The sequence below is a fragment of the Fopius arisanus genome, unplaced genomic scaffold (genome assembly GCF_000806365.1).
Source record: "Fopius arisanus strain USDA-PBARC FA_bdor unplaced genomic scaffold, ASM80636v1 scaffold00024, whole genome shotgun sequence".
Classification (NCBI taxonomy): domain Eukaryota; kingdom Metazoa; phylum Arthropoda; class Insecta; order Hymenoptera; family Braconidae; genus Fopius; species Fopius arisanus.
The window spans coordinates 108308-128081 of record NW_011887763.1 but is presented as its reverse complement, the minus strand read 5'-3'; the positions used below and the strand labels follow the sequence as shown (position 1 = coordinate 128081).

Below are 19774 nucleotides of genomic sequence, written 5' to 3'. Positions count from 1 at the left end.
AAATATGTACTTCGTTCGCTAACGCGACGGCATTTGTGACCACTGCTCGTGTGAATTCACCCTAAAAAAATGCACAGGGCCCATGAGCGTTGCGCCATGACACTTGTGGTGGGCGCCATGACAGTGCTCTGCTTTTTATATAGGATCACCTATCACATGTCAGATCAGGGGTCTTCTTCGATTATCGAATCGAATGAAAAATTATCGATTATCCCCATGAGATCCGCCATGTTCGATTAATGGCCCATCTCTTTTATTATATAGGAAAACCCATAGTAAAATCTCCTAACCTCCAAACCACCATGAGCTTCTCAGTATTTGATTCAACGCTAATTCTATGTACGTCCTCAACAATCCTGAAATTCAGTCTTCCCCAGAAATCCCTGGAGAAGCTGATCCTCCCTGAGCCTCTGGAGAAGCAGACAATTCCTCACAACAATTCGATGGACTCGTTCCAGGGAATAACATCGGTATCCTTCTCAACTCGTGGTGATTACTTCGGTATCTGCACAAATAAAAAACAACTGTGCCTTTACAGAACCAAGGACCTGTCACTATTATCCAACAGGACTCTGGTGAGAGCAGCAAGTCGCGTTAAATTCACTCCAAAAGATGATGTAATCGTCGCTGATAAATCCGGTGATGCATACGTTTTTTCTACGAGTAATCCAGGAAATTCTGGAGATTTAATCCTTGGACACCTATCGATGCTCCTGGACATTGTGGTCTCCCAGGACGAGAGATTCATCATCACAGCAGACAGAGACGAGAAAATCCGAATCTCGAATTTCCCCAACTCCTATAGTATTCAGTCTTTCTGCCTGGGACACACGACGTTTGTCAGTAATATTCTGGAACTGCCCCATGACCGACGAGTCCTGGTGTCAGCCGGGGGTGATGGCACCTTTAGATTTTGGAATTACGTTGATGGGACTGAATTAAAATCTGTGAATTTTATGGAGAAGGTCCAGGAGGGCCTCGTGGAGAGACTCAATGAGGACTTGAAGGATTTAGAGCTGCAGGAGGCAGTGAGAAATCTCCCGGTGAAAAGACTTGCACTCCAGGAAATCCGAGACTCTCCCCGGGAATCCATTATGGTCAGCAGTTTCTATGGGTCTGGACTCCTCCTGGTTTATCAAGTTCATGAAGACCTTGATGTAGAGTTCCTACAGACAATCGTTGAAGACGAAGAACCTCTGGAGATGATTCTCTCTGGGGGAAAACTGTGGATTCTCCTCGATTGGGGAGTTAAAGCCTATCGTCTAGAGGGGACTTTTCTCCCAGACTCTGAAGTCAATAATGCTCTGGGAAAACTCAATGACAGGTGGAAAGAACTAAGGGCCAGTGCTAGCAAACAAATTTATTTCCCGATTTTGTACAAAAGAAAATTTGATAATGTTCAGGAATACCAAGAGAGAAAGAAGTCAAGATTGAAAGTTTCTGCTTGAAAATTTATTTATTGTATTTTTCTACTGACTTTCGATTAAAGAAAAAAATAAGTTTCAGTATTTTTGTCGTTGTGATAATATTATTATAATATTGGATAATTATAATTATTGGGGCGAATGCAGGATGAGGAATCGTACGAGATTTATGAAATATTCATCTATTTATTTATTTGTATATTTTAATACGAAATTCTCCAATTAAATACAAATAGCAAAAGGCTCATTCTGATAATTGTTTCATCACGAATAATCTGAATTAGTTACGAATAACCATGAGCGAAAAAAAAAATGTAGTAACCGAGAAACGATATTATTAAACAGGCTTGTAGTCAAGTTTGGACTCGAGTTTTTTGTTGTCTGAGACTTTTCTCACAGCTTTCATAAAGTCCTCCTGAATAACATATTCGCGTTCCAGACGAATTGCAAAAAGGCCTGCCTCGGTGCAGACATTTCGTAGATCTGCCCCGTTAAAACCGTCAGACAGTTTAACGACTGCTTCGTAATCTAAAGGGAGATGTACATAATTTTCAGTGGAATTGACAAAGAAAGAGTAATAATGAATCAATAAATGAACTGATTAATGGATTATCTCTTACCAATTTCCCCATGCTTGGCGATGGGTGCAGCATGAATCTTCAATATCTCGAGCCTCGCCTGTTCGTTGGGCAATGGAATTTCAATTTTTCTGTCCAGTCTCCCTGGACGAAGAAGGGCTGGATCCAGTGTGTCGGGCCTGTTCGTTGCCATAATCATTTTAACTTGACCGAGGGAGTCAAATCCATCCATCTGATTCAACAACTCCATGAGAGTCCGCTGGATCTCACGATCTGCACTCGTGCCTTCCGAAAATCTTCTGCCACCTATAATTTTCAGTAAATCAATCTATAAACCTGAGATGATTATAATAATGTAGCATTAGAATCCTGACCAATAGCATCGATTTCATCCATGAAGATGATGCAGGGTTGATGGTCACGAGCATAATTGAACATCTCACGAATCAGGCGCGCAGACTCTCCAATATATTTATCAACAATAGCACTGGAAACGACTTTGAGGAAGTTTGCGTCGAGCTGGCTGGCAACGGCACGTGCCAGGAGGGTTTTTCCAGTACCAGGGGGACCATAAAGCAAACATCCTTTGGGAGGAGTGATGCCAACTCGTTGGAACAGCTCGGGATTCAATAGAGGAAGCTCTATGACTTCTCGAAGCTCACGAATTTGCTCACTGAGACCTCCAATCGCTGAGTACGTCACATCCCCTGGGTCTTCATGGGACATATTGTAGACTAGAGGGTCGACCTGATTGATTTTTTCAAATGTTTTAAAATGTAAATATGAGAGTCAATTGATTCTACGAAGAGTTAACATGTCTTTAGGATGCGTAGCGCTCACCTCACGAGGTAAATAACGCATGATTGTTAATGTCGTCATGTCGAGAGCTACTCTGGTCCCAGATTTCAGTTTATTCTTGTCCAGCTGTCGTCTGCAGCCCACTACGTAACGAGGACCATTCGTTGCCTTTACAATAACTAGAATAAAAAATTGGTGAATTATTTTATCTCATAACTTATTGAGAAGAATTTAGAATTTCTCCTGACTCACATTTTTCTTCAGTGAGTTGCTTCAAAACCTCTCCCACAATCTGCAATTATAAGAATGCATGTGTATGATTTAAAAATCATTTTGACAATTTTACCGAATCGATCAGATCTTTGGAGACTTATAAAAAATATGTTATAATTCAAATTACTCCTAAAGACTGAAGGAACTCTTATATAATAACAATTTTTAATGAACTCTCTTCAAATTTTATAGTCAAAGAAATAAATAACAAATAATTGTGATTTTTATTGTTAATTGTACCTGTCCCACACTCTGCAAAGCCTTCAGATCATTCTCAGATTTATCGTACTGTTTCGTGAGGTCTTTCAGATGCTCCCGCACTAAAAAAACATAAAAATAAATCAATATAAACTCAATGAAAAGCACAAAAAATTCTCAACATATTTTTATAAATATTATTCAGAGAAAAATAAAGTGTATCCCAACGAAAAAATTAAACAAGTATCCAAAAGAAAAAAAATGACAGACTCGAAATGCCCACAAAGGTTAACCCCACACCCCGAAAATTTCCAGATCGAAAAACCAAAATTTAGCAAATAAAAATTAGAGAAAGTTTTGAACTCACTCTCCTTCAACCGAGCCTCCACCTCCTTGTGCTCCAAGAGCTTTTTTCTGTAATCTTGAAGGGCTTTTTCCCTCACAGAATCCATGGGAGCTGCCATTTCTCCCGTATTTTGCTGTATAACGATTGGGGGAATGAATCCGGTCAGGACGTGAGAAATCGTACAGCAGAAAAATCTCCGGCGGAAACGAAATATCAATGGATTCTAGGGATTTTCGAGTCGTTCTAAGCTGTACATGGAAATTACCCTTCAGGAATTTTTGTTGCCAAAAAGCAATCCCTGGAGGTTCTTGAATTTTTGCTCCCATCATACAGAGTTAAGATTACCCAGTGCAATTCGAAGGGCTTGAATATTCATATTTCAATTGAATAATTTATGCATTTACTGAAGTCAATGTTGCGATACCCAATAAATTAATTATGATGGACGGAGATGATCCTGAGGAAGATGTCGTCATAGAGGTACTTCATTGTTAAAAAAATGTTCAACTAATTACCGAATAAAATATGGCATTTGCAATTAAACACTATATTTTTATATTAATTTTTCAGGGTAGTGAACTTTATATCGCCCTGAAACGAATCGGAGTTCCAGAATTCGAATGCACATTTGTAAATAGAACGCGATTTCCTGACGATTGGCAACACCTTGATGATTCCAAAAGTCAGAGGCGAATATATAATTGCTCTCGTCTTTTGAATGCATTCCAGTGCATCAGAAATTATTTTTTTCGTAAATCCGAAGATAGAGAAATATTGAACGGAACTGAAGAGCTGAAGATAATCCTGCAATTACAACCTCTCCTGGACGATCATTCATCATGTATTCAGGAAATTTTGAAAAGTCGTGAGGATTCAGAATTTTCGAACACCCCCAGCTGGAGGATCCTCTCAGGATCACTGATGCTCGCTGGATTGCTCCTCTCCCCAGATCTGCGAGTCCCTGGATTCATCACAGCATTTTCCCTCTCGACCCTGACAGTCTACCAAAAATATTCAGAGAGATCATTCCTCCGAAACCTGAAGAATCTCGTATCAACCGAGAATAATCTCTTCCACCTACAGAAGAAATCCCTAAAGATTCTGCGGAACGGATACGGAATGACACTAGACTCGAATCCTTCTCGTAGAAAATTCACAGAATTAGAACTCAATAGACTCCAGCACCTGCAGCCGCTCTGCGAGGACTTGTGCAGATGCATCGAGCATTGCTCCAGGACATTCTACAAAACGTCTCACTCGGTGATTGACCTTTCGCCCATTCCTCTGGACTCAACGAGATTAATAAACATACTGGAAGATGATAGCCTTAAAATTCAGGGGGAGATAACGTCCAAAAAATTGGAGCAATTTTATTACACGTACATTCTCACGCAGTCCGATATGATGAATGTCTTATCAGTGGTTCTCAGTGGCTTGACCAATCGGGGAATGAAACTCAAACTATCCCGAATCATCATCAACCTTCAAAGGACGTTAAAACATCACGAGGAGAAATTGTCTTCTGTAATAAAAAAGTACCAGTCATCGAAAACAGTCACCATTCCTAGGAGAAAAAAGAGAACGGAGAGCCTGAAGTATCGAGAACTCTACATGCACGTGGATTTACTCTCGAGGAAGCTTCAGACCGCCTACGCCACTGTCTCCTCGATTCTGGAGGATATCGACAATATTTCTACTGACGAAACCCCAAATTCCGTTGATTCATTAGTCTTGAGAATGAATGAGGCGTACAAGCAATTGGATACAGCTCGAGATTTCGCAGAGTTCAATATTCTGGTCATGAAAAAACTGCAGAATAATCGAGAACCTCAAATTCCTCATGGAGAACCTGAAGAGTCAGAGGAGAGAAAGCAACTGCCAGTGATTTTTGATGCTGATCCACAGGTGATGGATGAGTGTTTCGAGGAATACATCAGAGAGGAGTACTTGAAACCACTCTGTCAGGACGACGATGGCGATGTGGAGAGAGCTAAGATGGATAAACTTCTGGAGAGGAACTTTATGAGAGAACTGAAGGGGGTCCTCGTGGATAAATACAGGAGTATGTCTGAGAGAGAGGCAAAGGCTTTACTGAGGTATAGAAAAGACTTACGTCAAGATAAATTTTGTGAGGCAATTCCTGTGCCACCTCCATTGCCTAGAGCAGATGAGGTGAGACATCGACTGCCTGTTCCACTGCCTCGAAGGGTCAAGGCGGGATTAGGTCCTGAGAGAGATGCTATCGGAGACATGGAGCCTCAGGAAAGGCTCTCCATCAGGATGGCTATTGGAGAAAGGGTAGCTTTCACTGTTGATGAAGAGACATTCGTTGGCAGTGGAGAGAATTCCGAGGAGGAATTAGCAGGGAGTGGCTGTGAAGATGATGAGATCATTGAATAAATTTATTTACTAAAAAATATTTATCGTGAAGTCTTTCCTGTTGTCAAATCAGCAAAAAAATTGTTTATTGATTTGAAGAATTATCCTTTTCCCGCGTGGTCGTCACATGGATATTCATCTTGAGGGTGCAACGGAGTCGGAAAGAATTTTCCAAAAAGAAAACATTCATAACTAATCAAATTTTTTTTCAATAACGGTTGGAGGAGATTCTTCCACAATAAATAATTACAGATGCCCTTGCCTGCTGCCTTAGCTGCTAGATTAGCAAAACGAGGTCTCATTACAGGATCAGATAAAAATGGTAATTATCAACAAATTATTAACCTGGAATGGACCAAGTAGCGTTTGTGGGTTTTTAATTTATATAATTAATTTTATGAAATTTACGCCATTAATTCAGTGATTGAAATAAAATCAATAATTAATTATTCATTTTATAGATTCAAAAAAAGAATTTAAGAAGAAAGTGCATGAAGAGGTGATTGCTGAGGACTATGACAATGCCAAGGATGACATTAACGAGATCGATATATCTGAGAAGTTCATGGTGAGTTGTTCAATAATTTGGGTAGTCCATTGAATAAATTGATAAGTTGATGTATTAATTAATTGATCAACCCACTTTTTTTTTAAGTTTTTTTTCCGAAGGAGACATTTGATTCTGGTCACATTAGAATTCGTCTCATTTGAATAATTATCAGTGCTTGAATTCTATATAATTTATTTATATTCATTGTTATATATTCTCGCAGGGGTACAGTGGATGCCCTAATAAATACAACATTTACCACGAGTGCACGAAAAAGTGTAAAGAATTGTGGGGAACTGGACAATTACAACCTTCAGAGAAGTATCTCAAACATCAGATGAAACTCATCCAGAAATATCCATTACCTGAGACGTGGAAGGCAGTCTACGATCCAGGGTCGTAAGTTGAACCCCAATAATTAGGTTTTATGCAGCTGTCCCCAACAATCTCTGAATATCTCAACGATTTTCCAGTGGACAGCACTACTACTGGGACTGGTCATCGGATTTAGTGTCTTGGTTGCCACCAGGACACCCCAAATGCCAAATATCCCAACCAGCCTCACAATTGAGGGAGGAATTGCACCTCAAAGCTGCTGATCAGGATGACAATATGTCCAGTGACGAAAGTGGAAGTGATCAGGAACCCATGGAGGTGAATATGTTGTTCTAGTGCCGGAAAATATTTTTGAAAAAAAACGAAAATGAATTTTTTCAAGAGGGATATCAATTTTGTCAGGTGGAGGAAACAGAAACAAGAAGAGAACACAAAGCATCGAACAGAGATCGGTTCAGGGTGCCAGAGGCAAAGAAATCTTATAAACCAGAGTCCAAAGATAAAAAGGATCGTAGCCTGGATCCCATGGATCCAGCCTCCTACAGTGATATTCCAAGGTATAATTTAATAAATGGAAAATAGTAGAATAATTTTTGTTTTTCTTGCGTTCATTCTTGATAATCTTAATTATCTTTCATTGTTCGTCGAAACAGGGGGAAATGGTCAGACGGTCTGGCACGACACAATGAAGCTAAAACCGGGGTGGATACAACAGCGTCAGGACCACTTTACCAAATGCGTCCTTATCCTAGTCCAGGGGCTGTCCTGAGATCCAATAAATCATCTAAACCTGAATTAGAAAATCTGAGTAATAAGCCTAAAGTATCTTTCCCTGAAAAACCAGAATGAATTGGTTTTGCGTAACGAATAATAAATTTTTAATAATTGAACTGAGTTGTTAGAGCTATTTAAACTGCATCTATCCATAAATATTTGAATTCATTCTTCCTTTTGTAATTACGATAAATTGATAATAAAATAATGAACTCTTGAAAAATTATTTTCATAATGAATTCAATTTCCATGAAACTACAAATTTTAAGTTGGTATGACTAGGACCGAATGGCGCCATCTTTCTGGGGTATAAAACTCAAATCGGCTTGTTGAATTCTTCCATTTTCTCCGGGGATCGCATCATGGTGAGTTCGATTGATAAAATTTTCCATCCGTGTCAAAAACCCCCATCTTCGATGAATAACGCAAAATAATAATTTAATCGTAATCTTTATTAAACAATCGTTCATCCCGTGTCAATATTTATCTCGATCATCCACCAATATCCACAAATCAGAAAATTGAAAACTTCGAATCGCTGTGACGAACCCCCCACATGGCAACATGGCAACTGCCACGGGTTGAAAAATTTCTAAAATCAAATTGAGCATGGAATATTGAATATTTACTCATTGCTGTTACTTTCAAAATTTAAAGTTCATGAAGAAAGAGAAAAAATCACCACATGATGATTTAGATAAAATAGTTTATGGTTTAAACTGATAATCCATGAAGATATTATTCTAGGGCGGTCTGAAATATTCACAGAGTTAAATTAATCTCCATCCAAATAATTCGTATATTGTAATTGTTGCATGTTTTATTTTTCAGTCTCACCGAAAATTCAGTGCTCCCCGTCACGGGTCCATGGGGTTCTACCCCAAGAAGAGGTCGCAGCGTCATCGTGGTAAGGTAAAGGCCTTCCCCAAGGATGACCCAAGCAAACCAGTCCACCTGACTGCCTTCATTGGGTACAAAGCTGGTATGACCCATGTTGTTCGTGAAGCAGATCGTCCTGGTTCAAGTGAGTGTTCCACAGAAAAAAATCTGGTATTTTCCATCGAAAATTGCTACCACGTGGCAACGACATTTGAAATTTTTCATTCTGCTTAATTTTCTCAGTGTTTTCAATAAATTTCTTCAGGGGAGAATAAAAAATAGTGAGGGAAAATTGAAGATTCCTTGAAATAATTTGTGCTATAATTTAATTAATTAAACGGATAATCGACGCTTATACTCTCGAGAGACATGCAGAAATGCATTGTCTGTCGTGAGTTGTGGTTACGAGCTGCTTGATCTTGTGCAGTAAATTCAAAGCCACAGTGTCGAAGATAAACTCTGTCCCCCTTACGGGGTTGACGGGGGCACGGCATATTCCATAAACTCTTGGTAGTCCATGGGACAGAGACCATTGAGACAAACCATGCCTGGTACAGATTAAAATAATCCAAATAATTGGTATTGAAAAAAATTGATGTAGAATAAAATTATTCATCCAACATTCTTACCGATGAATCTCATCTGGTTCATTCTAGAGGTGAACAAGAAAGAAATTGTGGAGGCAGTAACGATCCTGGAGACTCCACCGATGGTGGTGGTGGGTGTGGTTGGATACATCGAGACACCCCACGGTCTTCGTGCCCTCACGACTGTCTGGGCCGAGCACCTCTCCGAGGACTGTCGCAGGCGTTTCTACAAGAACTGGTAAATTTCGATAGTATTCTCTGTAATCATCAACAACAAACAAAAATATTAATGAATATCGATACTGAAGCTCTCCGCTCGCAAGATGAGAGTCACAAGTTGGACCTAGCCAATTGAGGATTTGATAATTAATACCCATAGAATGGCTGATCCGATAAATGTGTCCAGTCTCCTCTCGTTTACTCCATAAATGATGAGACTGGCACGTTACAGATTGAGCCAATGATACCACGAGTTTAATCATCCGAAAAATGGATTTGTTCATGAATTCTTGGGTGTAGGTACAAGAGCAAGAAGAAGGCTTTCACGAAGGCTTCGAAGAAGTGGCAGGACGATCTTGGACGCAAGTCCATTGAGAAGGATTTCAAGAAGATTGTTAAATACTGCAAAGTCGTCAGAATTATTGCTCACACTCAGGTAATCAATCGTTCAGTTAATTATTTCTGCTCCAGGTGTCCGAGGATGGATCGAGATTAATTATCATCACATAGTTGATTGTCTTAAACACATAATTAATCGAGTAAATCGTTTGTTTGCAGATGAAGTTGTTGAGACAACGCCAGAAGAAGGCAAACATCATGGAAATCCAATTGAACGGTGGTACTATCGAACAGAAAGTCCAGTGGGCACGTGAACACCTGGAGAAACCAGTCCCAATCACCAATGTCTTTGCTCCTGATGAGATGATCGATGTAATCGGTGTCACCAAGGGAAAAGGATACAAAGGTGAATTTATTTATTCAAATTTTTCATAAAAAATTTAAAATTAGGAATTTTTCTTGTGATTATTGTGGACTGTGATGAAAGCATGTTGTGCCTTTTCCGAGAACTTTGAGGATAGTATCATGCTGCCTTCCTACTGACGTTCACCATAACACGTTCATAATAAAATGGTTTTAAAATTCAAACGCGAAGGATTTTAAAGAGAAAAAAAAATTCCAAATAATTGAAAGGTATTAATAAAATAATATTTTTTAATTGACGCAATTAGGTGTTACGTCACGTTGGCACACGAAGAAACTCCCGCGCAAGACTCACAAGGGTTTGAGAAAGGTTGCCTGTATTGGTGCATGGCATCCAAGCAGAGTATCCTTCACTGTGGCACGTGCTGGTCAAAAGGGTTATCACCACCGTACCGAGATGAACAAGAAGATCTACAGAATTGGTCAGGGAATCCACACCAAGGATGGAAAGGTAAAATCCTGTCCCCTATCAACAGAAAAGCCTTTCAATGGATCGATTCCCATTTTCGTGGGATTGATTTTTCTGTTAATCATTGATTAGGCCAGATTGAAAGGGCTTGTACATAGTACCCAGGGTAATTTTGTGTTACTCTGGGCCTCCAATCAAGCAACATCTTTACTCCAATTATCAAATGATCACGTCAATTGCATTAAATTCTGTAGAGGAAATACTTCAATTGTTGTTTTTCTAATTTTTTAGGTAATCAAAAACAACGCCTCAACTGAGTACGATCTCACCGAGAAATCCATCACTCCAATGGGAGGTTTCCCCCACTATGGAGAGGTCAACAATGACTTCATCATGATCAAGGGATGCTGCATGGGCCCCAAGAAGCGGGTTATCACCCTCCGCAAGGTAAATATCTTTACTCGTTCGAAATCATTGAAAGTAGCTCAACTTCCTTTGCATTTTTCCAAATTTTGTAAACATAAAACTTCAATCAGTATTAAATCAGAAATTTATTTTTTATGAATGTAACCGAGTTTTGTGTTTTTATGTTGTTGTTTTGAATAATCCTGAAATTTTACGTAGATCGAGCTACTTTAATAATTTCTTTGAACATGATGAACACAGAATAGAGCCTAAGATTCTGTATGAAAAACTTCGTGATCTCTAAATGATAGGACTGAGCCATTCCATTCACAAAATCAAGGAGTCAACTGGTAAAAACGAAAATTGAAAATTAATTGTTCTATTTCAGTCTCTGCTCGTTCACACGAAACGTGCTGCCCTGGAGAAGATCAACCTCAAGTTCATCGACACCAGCTCGAAATTCGGACACGGTCGCTTCCAGACGGCAGCCGACAAGGCCTCCTTCATGGGACAACTCAAGAAAGACAGAGTTCGAGAGGAACAGGCTCAGGCAGCCTCAGCTGTACCAGCAGCTGCTGCTCAGTAATTTTCTATTTGTTGTATTGATAGACGAATAGAGAATTTCCATAACGAAACGATGACTATATTTTATTTATCCTGTGTTTCCCATTTGTAGATATTTCATGCAATAGAATATTTGAAGTGTATCAATTAAGTTAACTCAAAGAATTTATTTTTTGTTAATAAAACGTTTAAAAATTATGATTATGAATTTTTACATCGACTCGAGCCTTTCTCTTAATAATTCAATCTTTCTAAAAATAAATTTTCATTTTTAAAAATCGAGTATTTCTGATCAATAAACAGTTTAAAAAATGCGAATAAATAATGAAATAAATTCTGGAAATTAGATTAAAATTATTTTGAAAAATTGAAATAAAATAAAATTCGAAATTTTTGAAAAAATATCAGGGGAGCATGAAAATCGAGTAGGTATTCACTGGAACTGAAAAATTCCAAATTTTCAAAAATGTGCCAGGGGAGCATAAAAATGGAGGAGGTATTTACTGGAATGTGAAAATTCGAAATTTCATAATAAAAACCAAAAACCAATTTTGTCATGCAGAAAATAATATTCACCCTGTCGACTGATCCCTCTGACAGCGGGACTGCTACTGAGGCAGTTACCGACTCGGGGTAATAGAGTCGACTGACGCGCAGATACCCCCACCCCAACGTTGCGTGTGGCCCCCTCTCTCTTGGGTTGAGGTACTACGACTTGGGTGGGGGCACTCAACCCCCAGACGTGCGCCTCTACTCTACTCAATACTCTTTGGAAAGCCCCTCCAATCAGCTGTTCCTCCCATATATAAGAAGTGAATGTATGTGAGATTGGTAAATCCATTGTGTGCCATCAGTGGTGAAGTTAGTAAAAGATGGCTGACATCGGGGATGGTCCAAACACTGGCACCTCAAGAAAAGAATCAAGAACAAATGTCAGTGATATTCCAGTTACAGATCCAGCAGCAAACAAGGTACGTCCACCAATTACCAATTATTATAACCATAAATACCAAATATTTCTATTTGATACGATAAATAACTCATGATTACGGCTAAGCTGGTCGCATTATGGACCGTCTAAAAAAAATACTTTTCACCGTTGAGGTATCAAATGAATTTAACGATCTATATTTTACGATTAGTTGAGAATTTTATGATCTAGATGTTATCGAGATTATTTGTTCTGAAAAATCGTTAATTTTTATATATCTCTATCTATCTTCTAAATATACGAATTGTTAGGACCTTGTGTCACTTTCTGTCACATGCCAGATGCCAACAATTACGTAATTCTAGCATCGGATGGAACGACAGACCACCACAACAGATGGTTTATCACATTTTTTCTAATTGTTCTGCCATTATTATTGATTAATTGAGTGCAATTGCTGGGTTACGTGACGACGACAACACGAGTTTGAGTGTCGTATGCTTTTGGAAGTTGTTCATTTTTCGTTATTAATATTATCAATATATTCTCATACTCTGGTGGGTCGTACTATTCTATCTGCTATCTTATTCTTGCAGGGGGGATATCAGTTGTTAAATGGTGAAACGTGTTATTTTTTTTTCAACAATTCCGTGGCAAATCGACAATTCATTGATAATCCAAATTGATATTTACATTTTCAAGAAGATAACACGAATTTTATCTTTATCTCTTTATTGCAATATTATCCAAATATTTTTACCGAAAAATCTGTCAATATTTCTTTCTAAGATTTATTAAAATTTCGATGAAAAAAAAAATATATTGTAAACCGTGGGAATTTGGACGTTTCACCAAATTCGACGACTCGATATCATCGAATAAATCTCAATACTTCATAAATCATGTGTAATGCATGGCCACTGGTCTTGAGTAAAACAAAAAAAATATTAAACATCAACTTGCTTATATTATTTAAAAACATATAGAGCATTATTCTCACGGCACGTGTAAATTTAAATCCAAAAACCTCTACTGCATCACTATTTTCCGCAGTTTAGTCAATAGTTGATGTAGATAACGTACCACATAATTTGCACGACATGAAAATTCATACATTATATCAAAACAGAAAAAAAAATAGAAAAAAGTCATTACGATGTGATGAAGACATCATCTCAAAGAGTGAGAAATTGAAAAAAAAAAAGTCAATTGGACAGAACGATTAATGAAATTCTCCCCGAATTATGAATATTGTGGTTGTTGTGATTTCAGAGCCTAGAGGCATCAAATAATGCCTTTCACGGCCCGAGAACAAAATTAGTAAGTAAGAGTAATTATTTGTGTAATGAGAAAACTATTAAAATTCAGCAAAACATTTATTACAACAGCAAATGACTAAAATCTCATTGTTTATTTGCATATGTAGATTATGCTCGTCATCCTTGGGGATTGCTTTATTTCCATATTCGCGATTAACTTATTTACTATTAAATATCGATGAAGATTTTTTATTTTTCATTTCGTTCTAATGCCTGTGTGCCTATGGGCATGACTCAAATTTTTTCTCATTTCTTATCAGTGTGATATGGGATTATATTCCAGTGGATTATCGTCATATGCATGAAATAGTGTTTTTCAATTTTTCATTGAGCCAATTACTCGTTGATTCAGTGTCGATGTTTCAAAAGAAATTATTGAATTTATTTTCATGAACACCCAGAATGAATTTTGGGTCAGCCTTTGGTACTGATAAAAAAAAATAAAAAACTTCTGTTTTATCTGAAAAGCTGACGATTCTAAAAGAAAATTGGAAAATTTTTTGTTTTCATGTTGAGTTGATAGCTTTCGAGATAAATCGATAATTAAGAAAACGAAAAATTCCAATTTCCTTGATTACAGAATTGAATAAAAATTTTCCCCTCAAGCATTGCGTTATCACCAATGATATCACGTATCCCAACTGCACGCAGCATTCCAGTGCACTCCGCATTATTTTTTATTTGTAGTAAATTAAAAAAATCATGGCAATCAATTCCGACTGTTCCCCTGACTCTCCACGAGCCAAAATTAACTGGAAGCATTGAAAAAAAAACCTAGGAATCTAAATCCGGGGCGTTGAAGAAGTCCAGCCGATATCGGAGTCGCTCGTTATCAGCCAGCAGCAATGACAGCTACAGTTCCGGTAGGAGAATAGAAACTAAACTTTCCCAACAATTGCATTCCCTGTGCTCGAATCATTAGTGTCAATTCATTGACGAGAATAGCGGAGGCAGAATGGACACAGCATATTTTCAGAATCAATCATTTCTCCTTCAATGATTGATAACATTAAATTATTGAGTGGCGGACTGCTATCAATCGAATTTAACATTCAGCTATCGATTTATCTCGAAGACCGTTGTTTCAACGAGAAAAAATTCCATGCATTTTTTTCCACTCATTAATTTTCCGATGGAAAATGTGTTTTCATTTTTTTTTCTTGAAGTCAATGCCTTTCGAGATAAATGGATAATTAGAAAATTTTCCACTTGAATTGAACCGAATTAATAAATTCAATAAATAAATTTCTGACTCTTGAGTCCTCAAAAATTTCCGGACTAGTCCATTTTGCCTCCAATAATCCGCGTAGATAGAGAAATCATTCTAACTCATCTGTAGATTACGCTGATTCACTAATTGATAAATTTTCAACCGTCTGGTGAATCTCAGCATCTTATACAGGAAGTTCATCGGACGAGGACGACGTATCGCCTCGGGAGAAATTTCAAAAAACCGACAAGGGTTTCATAGACTTCTGCGTGAGAAATATCGGTCAACATGCCTTTGGAAGACGAGAGATTGAGATTGCTGAGCAGGAGATGCCAGGGATCATGGCGCTACGAAAAAGAGCAGCTGATGATATGGTATTTTATTTTATTTATCAATAACTTAATTAAAAACAATACAAGAGAATTTATCGTAAGCCTCTCCATACATTTCTCTTAACTGTCCATTGATAACGAATGGATCGCACAATTTTTCAATCTCAGAGAGATATTGTATTATTATTGTATTATTATTGATATTAAAAAATTTTTTTAGCCTTTAAAAAATGCCAAGATCGTGGGTTGCACCCACATAAATGCTCAAACAGCTGTTCTGATTGAGACACTGGTGGAACTCGGTGCACAAGTGAGATGGGCTGCTTGCAATATCTATTCAACCCAAAATGAAGTTGCAGCAGCTCTAGCATCAGCTGGATACCCCATATTCGCGTGGAGAGGAGAAACTGAGGAGGATTTTTGGTGGTGCATCGACAAGTGCATAGCAGCTGAGAATTGGCATCCTAATATGATTCTGGATGATGGTGGAGATGCCACTCATCTCATGCTTAAGAAGTACAACGCCATGTTCAAGATGATTCAAGGTAATTCGAACCTTCACTCAGATTACTAATAACATCACAGAGCCTTAAAACGTACAAAGGTTTCGGAAAAATCCGGAAAATTTTTTGGATTACTGAAAAATATATGTTCAATTGTCAATTTGGTATTTTTGAAAATTTACATTACGGATTGTCTTGAAAAAATCCTCTCGGCATAATATTCATTCTGTTTTTCATAATAAAATTAATTAATTCCTCAGGTATCGTGGAAGAGAGTGTCACTGGTGTTCACAGGCTTTATCAACTCTCAAAAGCTGGGAAACTTTCAGTGCCAGCGATGAATGTCAACGACAGTGTCACAAAAACCAAATTCGATAATCTCTACAGCTGTCGAGAGAGTATTATCGATAGGTGAATAATTTAAAATTAAAATAAATAATAATTCTTCGTAGTAAATCCAGTTAATTAATTCTGTTAATACAATGAAATTGTCTTGCAGTTTAAAGAGGTCTACAGACGTCATGTTCGGGGGAAAACAGGTAGTCATTTGTGGATATGGAGAGGTTGGCAAGGGCTGCTGTCAGGCCCTCAAAGGTCTTGGCTGTATTGTTTACATCACGGAAATTGATCCCATCTGTGCTCTACAAGCTAGGTGAGTCACCATAATCCCCAACTATGCCTCTCGATTTAAAAAAAAATTGCCATACGCCAGAGTATAATTAAATAAATTGATTAAATCAATAAAATAGTTATTGAAATAATTTTCACTTGATTTAATCAACTCGAGATTAGTGTGAAATTAATCTTAAGCATGATACTCAATTTTTAATAGAAATAAAAATGATTGATTACGATTTAAAAAAATTTAACGACGCGTGTAATGCTTTTTCTCTGTGTACAGTATGGACGGTTTTCGAGTAATGAAACTTAACGAGGTAATAAGAAATGTGGACATCGTTATAACAGCCACTGGAAATAAAAACGTCGTGACACGTGAGCACATGGACAAGATGAAAAATGGTTGTGTCGTGTGCAATATGGGACACAGCAACACCGAGATCGATATTGTATGTTTATTATAATAAATTATTATACTTAAGGGTAATTGTCTATCAACAATCAAGAGGAATTAATGAATTTTTCATTTTGTTTCAAACAGAATAGCTTAAGGACTCCAGATTTAACTTGGGAAAAAGTGCGATCGCAGGTTGATCACGTTATATGGCCTGATGGCAAGAGAATTGTACTTTTGGCTGAAGGACGTCTCGTCAATCTCTCCTGTTCAAGTATTCCATCGTTCGTTGTGTCCATCACAGCTGCCACTCAAGCACTAGCACTTATTGAATTATTCAATGCCCCATCAGGACGCTACAAGAGCGATGTTTATTTACTGCCTAAGAAAATGGGTGAGGCACACTGCAATATTTTTTAAACATTAAACAATCCCATGGAAAATACTCAATTGTCGAATTGAATTTTTAAAACTAAGGAGTTCTATTTTTAAATCATAAAAAGCATTAAAATATTAATAATTCAGGCGAGGATTTTTCATTTTTCAATTTGATCAATTCTGATGCATTTACTCAAAATTGAAAAAAATGCTTAAACCACTCGTGAGATGACATTGACGTTTGTAATCAATATTTTATTCAATAATGTGATAAAAATATTTTGTGTCCTTCAGATGAGTACGTGGCTTCTCTGCATCTGCCTACATTTGACGCTCACCTGACAGAACTCACGGATGAACAGGCCAAGTACATGGGCCTCAACAAAGCCGGCCCATTCAAACCCAACTATTATCGGTAACCAATACAATCTTTAAAGTAGATCTACCCTCCAGCTAGGCTGCAGTATTTTTGAATATTCAATTTTTTTTTACTTCTCAAATAATTGCACTAAATCGCTCCAACAAATTCCCGTCAATTCCACTTAAGTTTCGGTAAATGTTGAAATTTGCTCAATCATCTCTTCCTTATCAATAAGATCTTAGAATAAAATAGGACTTATTTGCAACAGCTACTCATTTATCGTGAGTTGAAGTTCAGATTAAATGCAGATATTATTTTTTAAGTACAACGTAATAAATTGAGTTTAATTTCCATTTTAAAACATTTTTTGGTTTTCATTGATCTCTTAATTTGTTGCATGGGGGACTATAATATTATTGGACTATTTATATAAATCTTTGACCTGGCTTTTATTAATTTGTTTTAGTTACTAGGCGAACTCGATTTTGGATTTTCTTCCATCGATGGCGTGCGAAAATTAACGACAACTAAAATGCGATTTTCCTTCAATTTCGTATTATCATTTTAATTAATGTACCTGTAGGGCATTTGATTTTTCAATTGGAAGTGCCATCGAAATGCTATCATTTGCAAAGAATGACGATCAATCCTGAGATCTGATTTTTAAAATGATGGCAGAGTGTGATTGAACTGTTCAGTAGCCAAATAGAGTGACGCGTATCGAATAATCGACTCGTTTTTCTGCTGAATCGACATTTAATTAGTCGAATAATAAAATAACAACTCGGTACTTCCTCAGTAATAAAATAAAATAATTGAAATCAAAGTATACATTCGAGATTAATCGATACCGAACAGTATAATTACCTGAGAAAACTGTGCGTGTACATAAAGCTGATAAATATTGCGTAGCAACCCTTCAAGTGTTTCAATTAATTCTGTTAATTCGAATTACTTAAGACAATTGAGCCACTTAATGAGTGCATCTACCCAAGCGTAAGATAATTTTATTGTCATTACTTCGTTTATTGAAATCCCCCAGAGTTATTTGATTGAGCATTCGAAAACTATTAACCACTGATGTAATTAAATACTTTACGATAGAAAATCACGTACGTAGTTGTGTTCCACTGTATGAACTGTTGATAATTAATGACAATTCGTTTGCTCACGATAACATGGAGTTAAAATTTTCCAGGGAAAGAGGATGGTTGTAAAAATTGTCTCGGTTGTGATGAGTTGACGAAAACATATTCCATTTTTCATATGCAGTTACTCATTGAAACAATTGGACAAATGGAAAATTATAACGTGTTCTCAGTGCTGGGTGTGGCCTCAGGTACGAGAGGAACAGTTGAGCCATAGTATTCAATTTCAGGGACACAAAACAAGTCAATAATTTATAGTTCATACATAGATTGTAAGATAATTCAACATAATCATCGCAGTCATGAAAGAACAAACCAATTAGATTGATCAGGAAATGTAAATGGGCCTAAACTGTTTGAAAAATACGATGAGAATGCCTTGGAGATGTGAAATCGACAGTATTTATAGATTATCATACCTGGGAATCTTACCAGGGGAGGAATTGATCCCCCAAATATTATTTTATCAATGGAATTCATCCATGAATTTTTCAGGCAAAAGTCGAGTGATAAACTCGTTAATCTGTGTGAAGGCATTTTATCTTATTTGTATTAACGCACCGATGAATTCGAAAAGAATCAGAAAATAGATCGAACAACAATGATGGTATTTTTGTAACGAGATATTTGTGAATAAAAACAACCGCATGATTCCCATTTATTAAGTTATCAGAAAATCAGTGCAATTATTTATAATCTTCGTTTTTTCCAAAGAGGATTGACGGGGTCGACGGGATGAATTTCATTTTTTGAACGAGCGGAAAGGAGAAGCCACATCTTATGGAATTTTAAATGAAAAAAAATTTTCAATATGTTGAACATATACTACTAATGAAATTATTATTTTATAATAAGCGCGTTGTCTCAACGGTAACGTGCTTGACTCGCACGCCGACGGCCTGGGTTCGATCCCGCCCACATTCATTTTTTTTTATTTAAATAATTCCTATTTTATTACTAATAGTCGGTAAAGTAGGTCCCTGAAATATCAACAGCCAGTAATATGCAAATAAAGTATCGAGTAAAAAAGTATAAGTATAGAAATTGAAAAATCCGAAATTTTTAAATCGAGGAGATATTGCCGGAAATTTTCAAATCC

The 19774-nt window shown here is 37.2% G+C and overlaps 6 protein-coding genes across 8 annotated transcripts; 5 read left to right on the top strand and 1 right to left on the bottom strand.

Annotated features, from left to right (window-relative positions):
- Positions 1 to 78: 78 nt before the first annotated feature.
- wuho (tRNA (guanine-N(7)-)-methyltransferase non-catalytic subunit wuho) lies at positions 79 to 1505 on the top strand. The gene has a single exon (XM_011301531.1). It carries the CDS (start codon positions 240 to 242, stop codon positions 1446 to 1448), a length of 1209 nt encoding a protein of 402 aa, XP_011299833.1. The 5' UTR covers positions 79 to 239; the 3' UTR covers positions 1449 to 1505.
- Positions 1506 to 1594: 89 nt separating this feature from the next.
- Positions 1595 to 3794, bottom strand: LOC105264574 (Regulatory particle triple-A ATPase 4). Its single transcript, XM_011301533.1, has 7 exons — positions 3639 to 3794; positions 3314 to 3393; positions 3053 to 3092; positions 2843 to 2979; positions 2377 to 2749; positions 2045 to 2308; positions 1595 to 1952 (listed from the first exon to the last, which is right to left on the bottom strand). The coding sequence occupies exons 1-7, from the start codon at positions 3733 to 3735 to the stop codon at positions 1762 to 1764; spliced, it is 1182 nt and encodes a 393-aa protein (XP_011299835.1). The 5' UTR covers positions 3736 to 3794; the 3' UTR covers positions 1595 to 1761.
- A 95-nt stretch (positions 3795 to 3889) lies between these two features.
- Positions 3890 to 6125, top strand: LOC105264571 (uncharacterized). The gene is made up of 2 exons (XM_011301529.1): positions 3890 to 4097; positions 4188 to 6125. The coding sequence occupies exons 1-2, from the start codon at positions 4056 to 4058 to the stop codon at positions 6015 to 6017; spliced, it is 1872 nt and encodes a 623-aa protein (XP_011299831.1). The 5' UTR covers positions 3890 to 4055; the 3' UTR covers positions 6018 to 6125.
- Positions 6126 to 6173: 48 nt separating this feature from the next.
- On the top strand, positions 6174 to 7861 carry PQBP1 (poly-glutamine tract binding protein 1). Its single transcript, XM_011301530.1, has 6 exons — positions 6174 to 6318; positions 6458 to 6564; positions 6770 to 6945; positions 7020 to 7200; positions 7285 to 7439; positions 7536 to 7861. The coding sequence occupies exons 1-6, from the start codon at positions 6249 to 6251 to the stop codon at positions 7729 to 7731; spliced, it is 885 nt and encodes a 294-aa protein (XP_011299832.1). The 5' UTR covers positions 6174 to 6248; the 3' UTR covers positions 7732 to 7861.
- Positions 7862 to 7977: 116 nt separating this feature from the next.
- Positions 7978 to 11552, top strand: RpL3 (ribosomal protein L3). The gene is made up of 8 exons (XM_011301528.1): positions 7978 to 8021; positions 8488 to 8680; positions 9192 to 9360; positions 9642 to 9777; positions 9900 to 10086; positions 10352 to 10554; positions 10804 to 10959; positions 11306 to 11552. Exons 1-8 carry the CDS (start codon positions 8019 to 8021, stop codon positions 11501 to 11503), a joined length of 1245 nt encoding a protein of 414 aa, XP_011299830.1. The 5' UTR covers positions 7978 to 8018; the 3' UTR covers positions 11504 to 11552.
- Positions 11553 to 12244: 692 nt separating this feature from the next.
- LOC105264568 (putative adenosylhomocysteinase 2) lies at positions 12245 to 19340 on the top strand. Of its 3 annotated transcripts, none has more exons than XM_011301526.1 (11): positions 12245 to 12452; positions 13685 to 13732; positions 14510 to 14594; positions 15134 to 15315; positions 15494 to 15818; positions 16037 to 16187; positions 16276 to 16428; positions 16678 to 16843; positions 16936 to 17182; positions 17461 to 17581; positions 17994 to 19340. In XM_011301526.1, exons 1-11 carry the CDS (start codon positions 12354 to 12356, stop codon positions 17998 to 18000), a joined length of 1584 nt encoding a protein of 527 aa, XP_011299828.1. In that variant the 5' UTR covers positions 12245 to 12353; the 3' UTR covers positions 18001 to 19340. The 3 variants fall into 3 exon arrangements, with proteins under 3 accessions (XP_011299828.1, XP_011299827.1, XP_011299829.1); XM_011301525.1 differs by having other exon boundaries at positions 15122 to 15315; XM_011301527.1 differs by lacking the exon at positions 13685 to 13732 and having other exon boundaries at positions 15122 to 15315.
- Positions 19341 to 19774: the final 434 nt, after the last annotated feature.

Coding starts and splice junctions, on each gene's coding strand:
- wuho (XM_011301531.1), top strand. CDS start 240: ATGGCCCATCTCTTTTATTATATAGGAAAACCCATAGTAAAATCTCCT.
- LOC105264574 (XM_011301533.1), bottom strand. CDS start 3,735: ATGGCAGCTCCCATGGATTCTGTGAGGGAAAAAGCCCTTCAAGATTAC. Junction 3,093..3,313: donor CTTTGCAGAGTGTGGGACAG/GTACAATTAACA, acceptor TTATAATTGCAG/ATTGTGGGAGAGGTTTTGAA. Junction 2,309..2,376: donor GGATGAAATCGATGCTATTG/GTCAGGATTCTA, acceptor TGAAAATTATAG/GTGGCAGAAGATTTTCGGAA.
- LOC105264571 (XM_011301529.1), top strand. CDS start 4,056: ATGATGGACGGAGATGATCCTGAGGAAGATGTCGTCATAGAG. Junction 4,098..4,187: donor AGGAAGATGTCGTCATAGAG/GTACTTCATTGT, acceptor TTAATTTTTCAG/GGTAGTGAACTTTATATCGC.
- PQBP1 (XM_011301530.1), top strand. CDS start 6,249: ATGCCCTTGCCTGCTGCCTTAGCTGCTAGATTAGCAAAACGAGGTCTC. Junction 6,565..6,769: donor ATATATCTGAGAAGTTCATG/GTGAGTTGTTCA, acceptor ATATTCTCGCAG/GGGTACAGTGGATGCCCTAA. Junction 7,440..7,535: donor TCCTACAGTGATATTCCAAG/GTATAATTTAAT, acceptor TCGTCGAAACAG/GGGGAAATGGTCAGACGGTC.
- RpL3 (XM_011301528.1), top strand. Junction 10,087..10,351: donor CAAGGGAAAAGGATACAAAG/GTGAATTTATTT, acceptor TGACGCAATTAG/GTGTTACGTCACGTTGGCAC. Junction 10,960..11,305: donor GGGTTATCACCCTCCGCAAG/GTAAATATCTTT, acceptor GTTCTATTTCAG/TCTCTGCTCGTTCACACGAA.
- LOC105264568 (XM_011301525.1), top strand. CDS start 12,354: ATGGCTGACATCGGGGATGGTCCAAACACTGGCACCTCAAGAAAAGAA. Junction 15,316..15,493: donor AAAGAGCAGCTGATGATATG/GTATTTTATTTT, acceptor AAATTTTTTTAG/CCTTTAAAAAATGCCAAGAT. Junction 16,188..16,275: donor CGAGAGAGTATTATCGATAG/GTGAATAATTTA, acceptor ATTGTCTTGCAG/TTTAAAGAGGTCTACAGACG.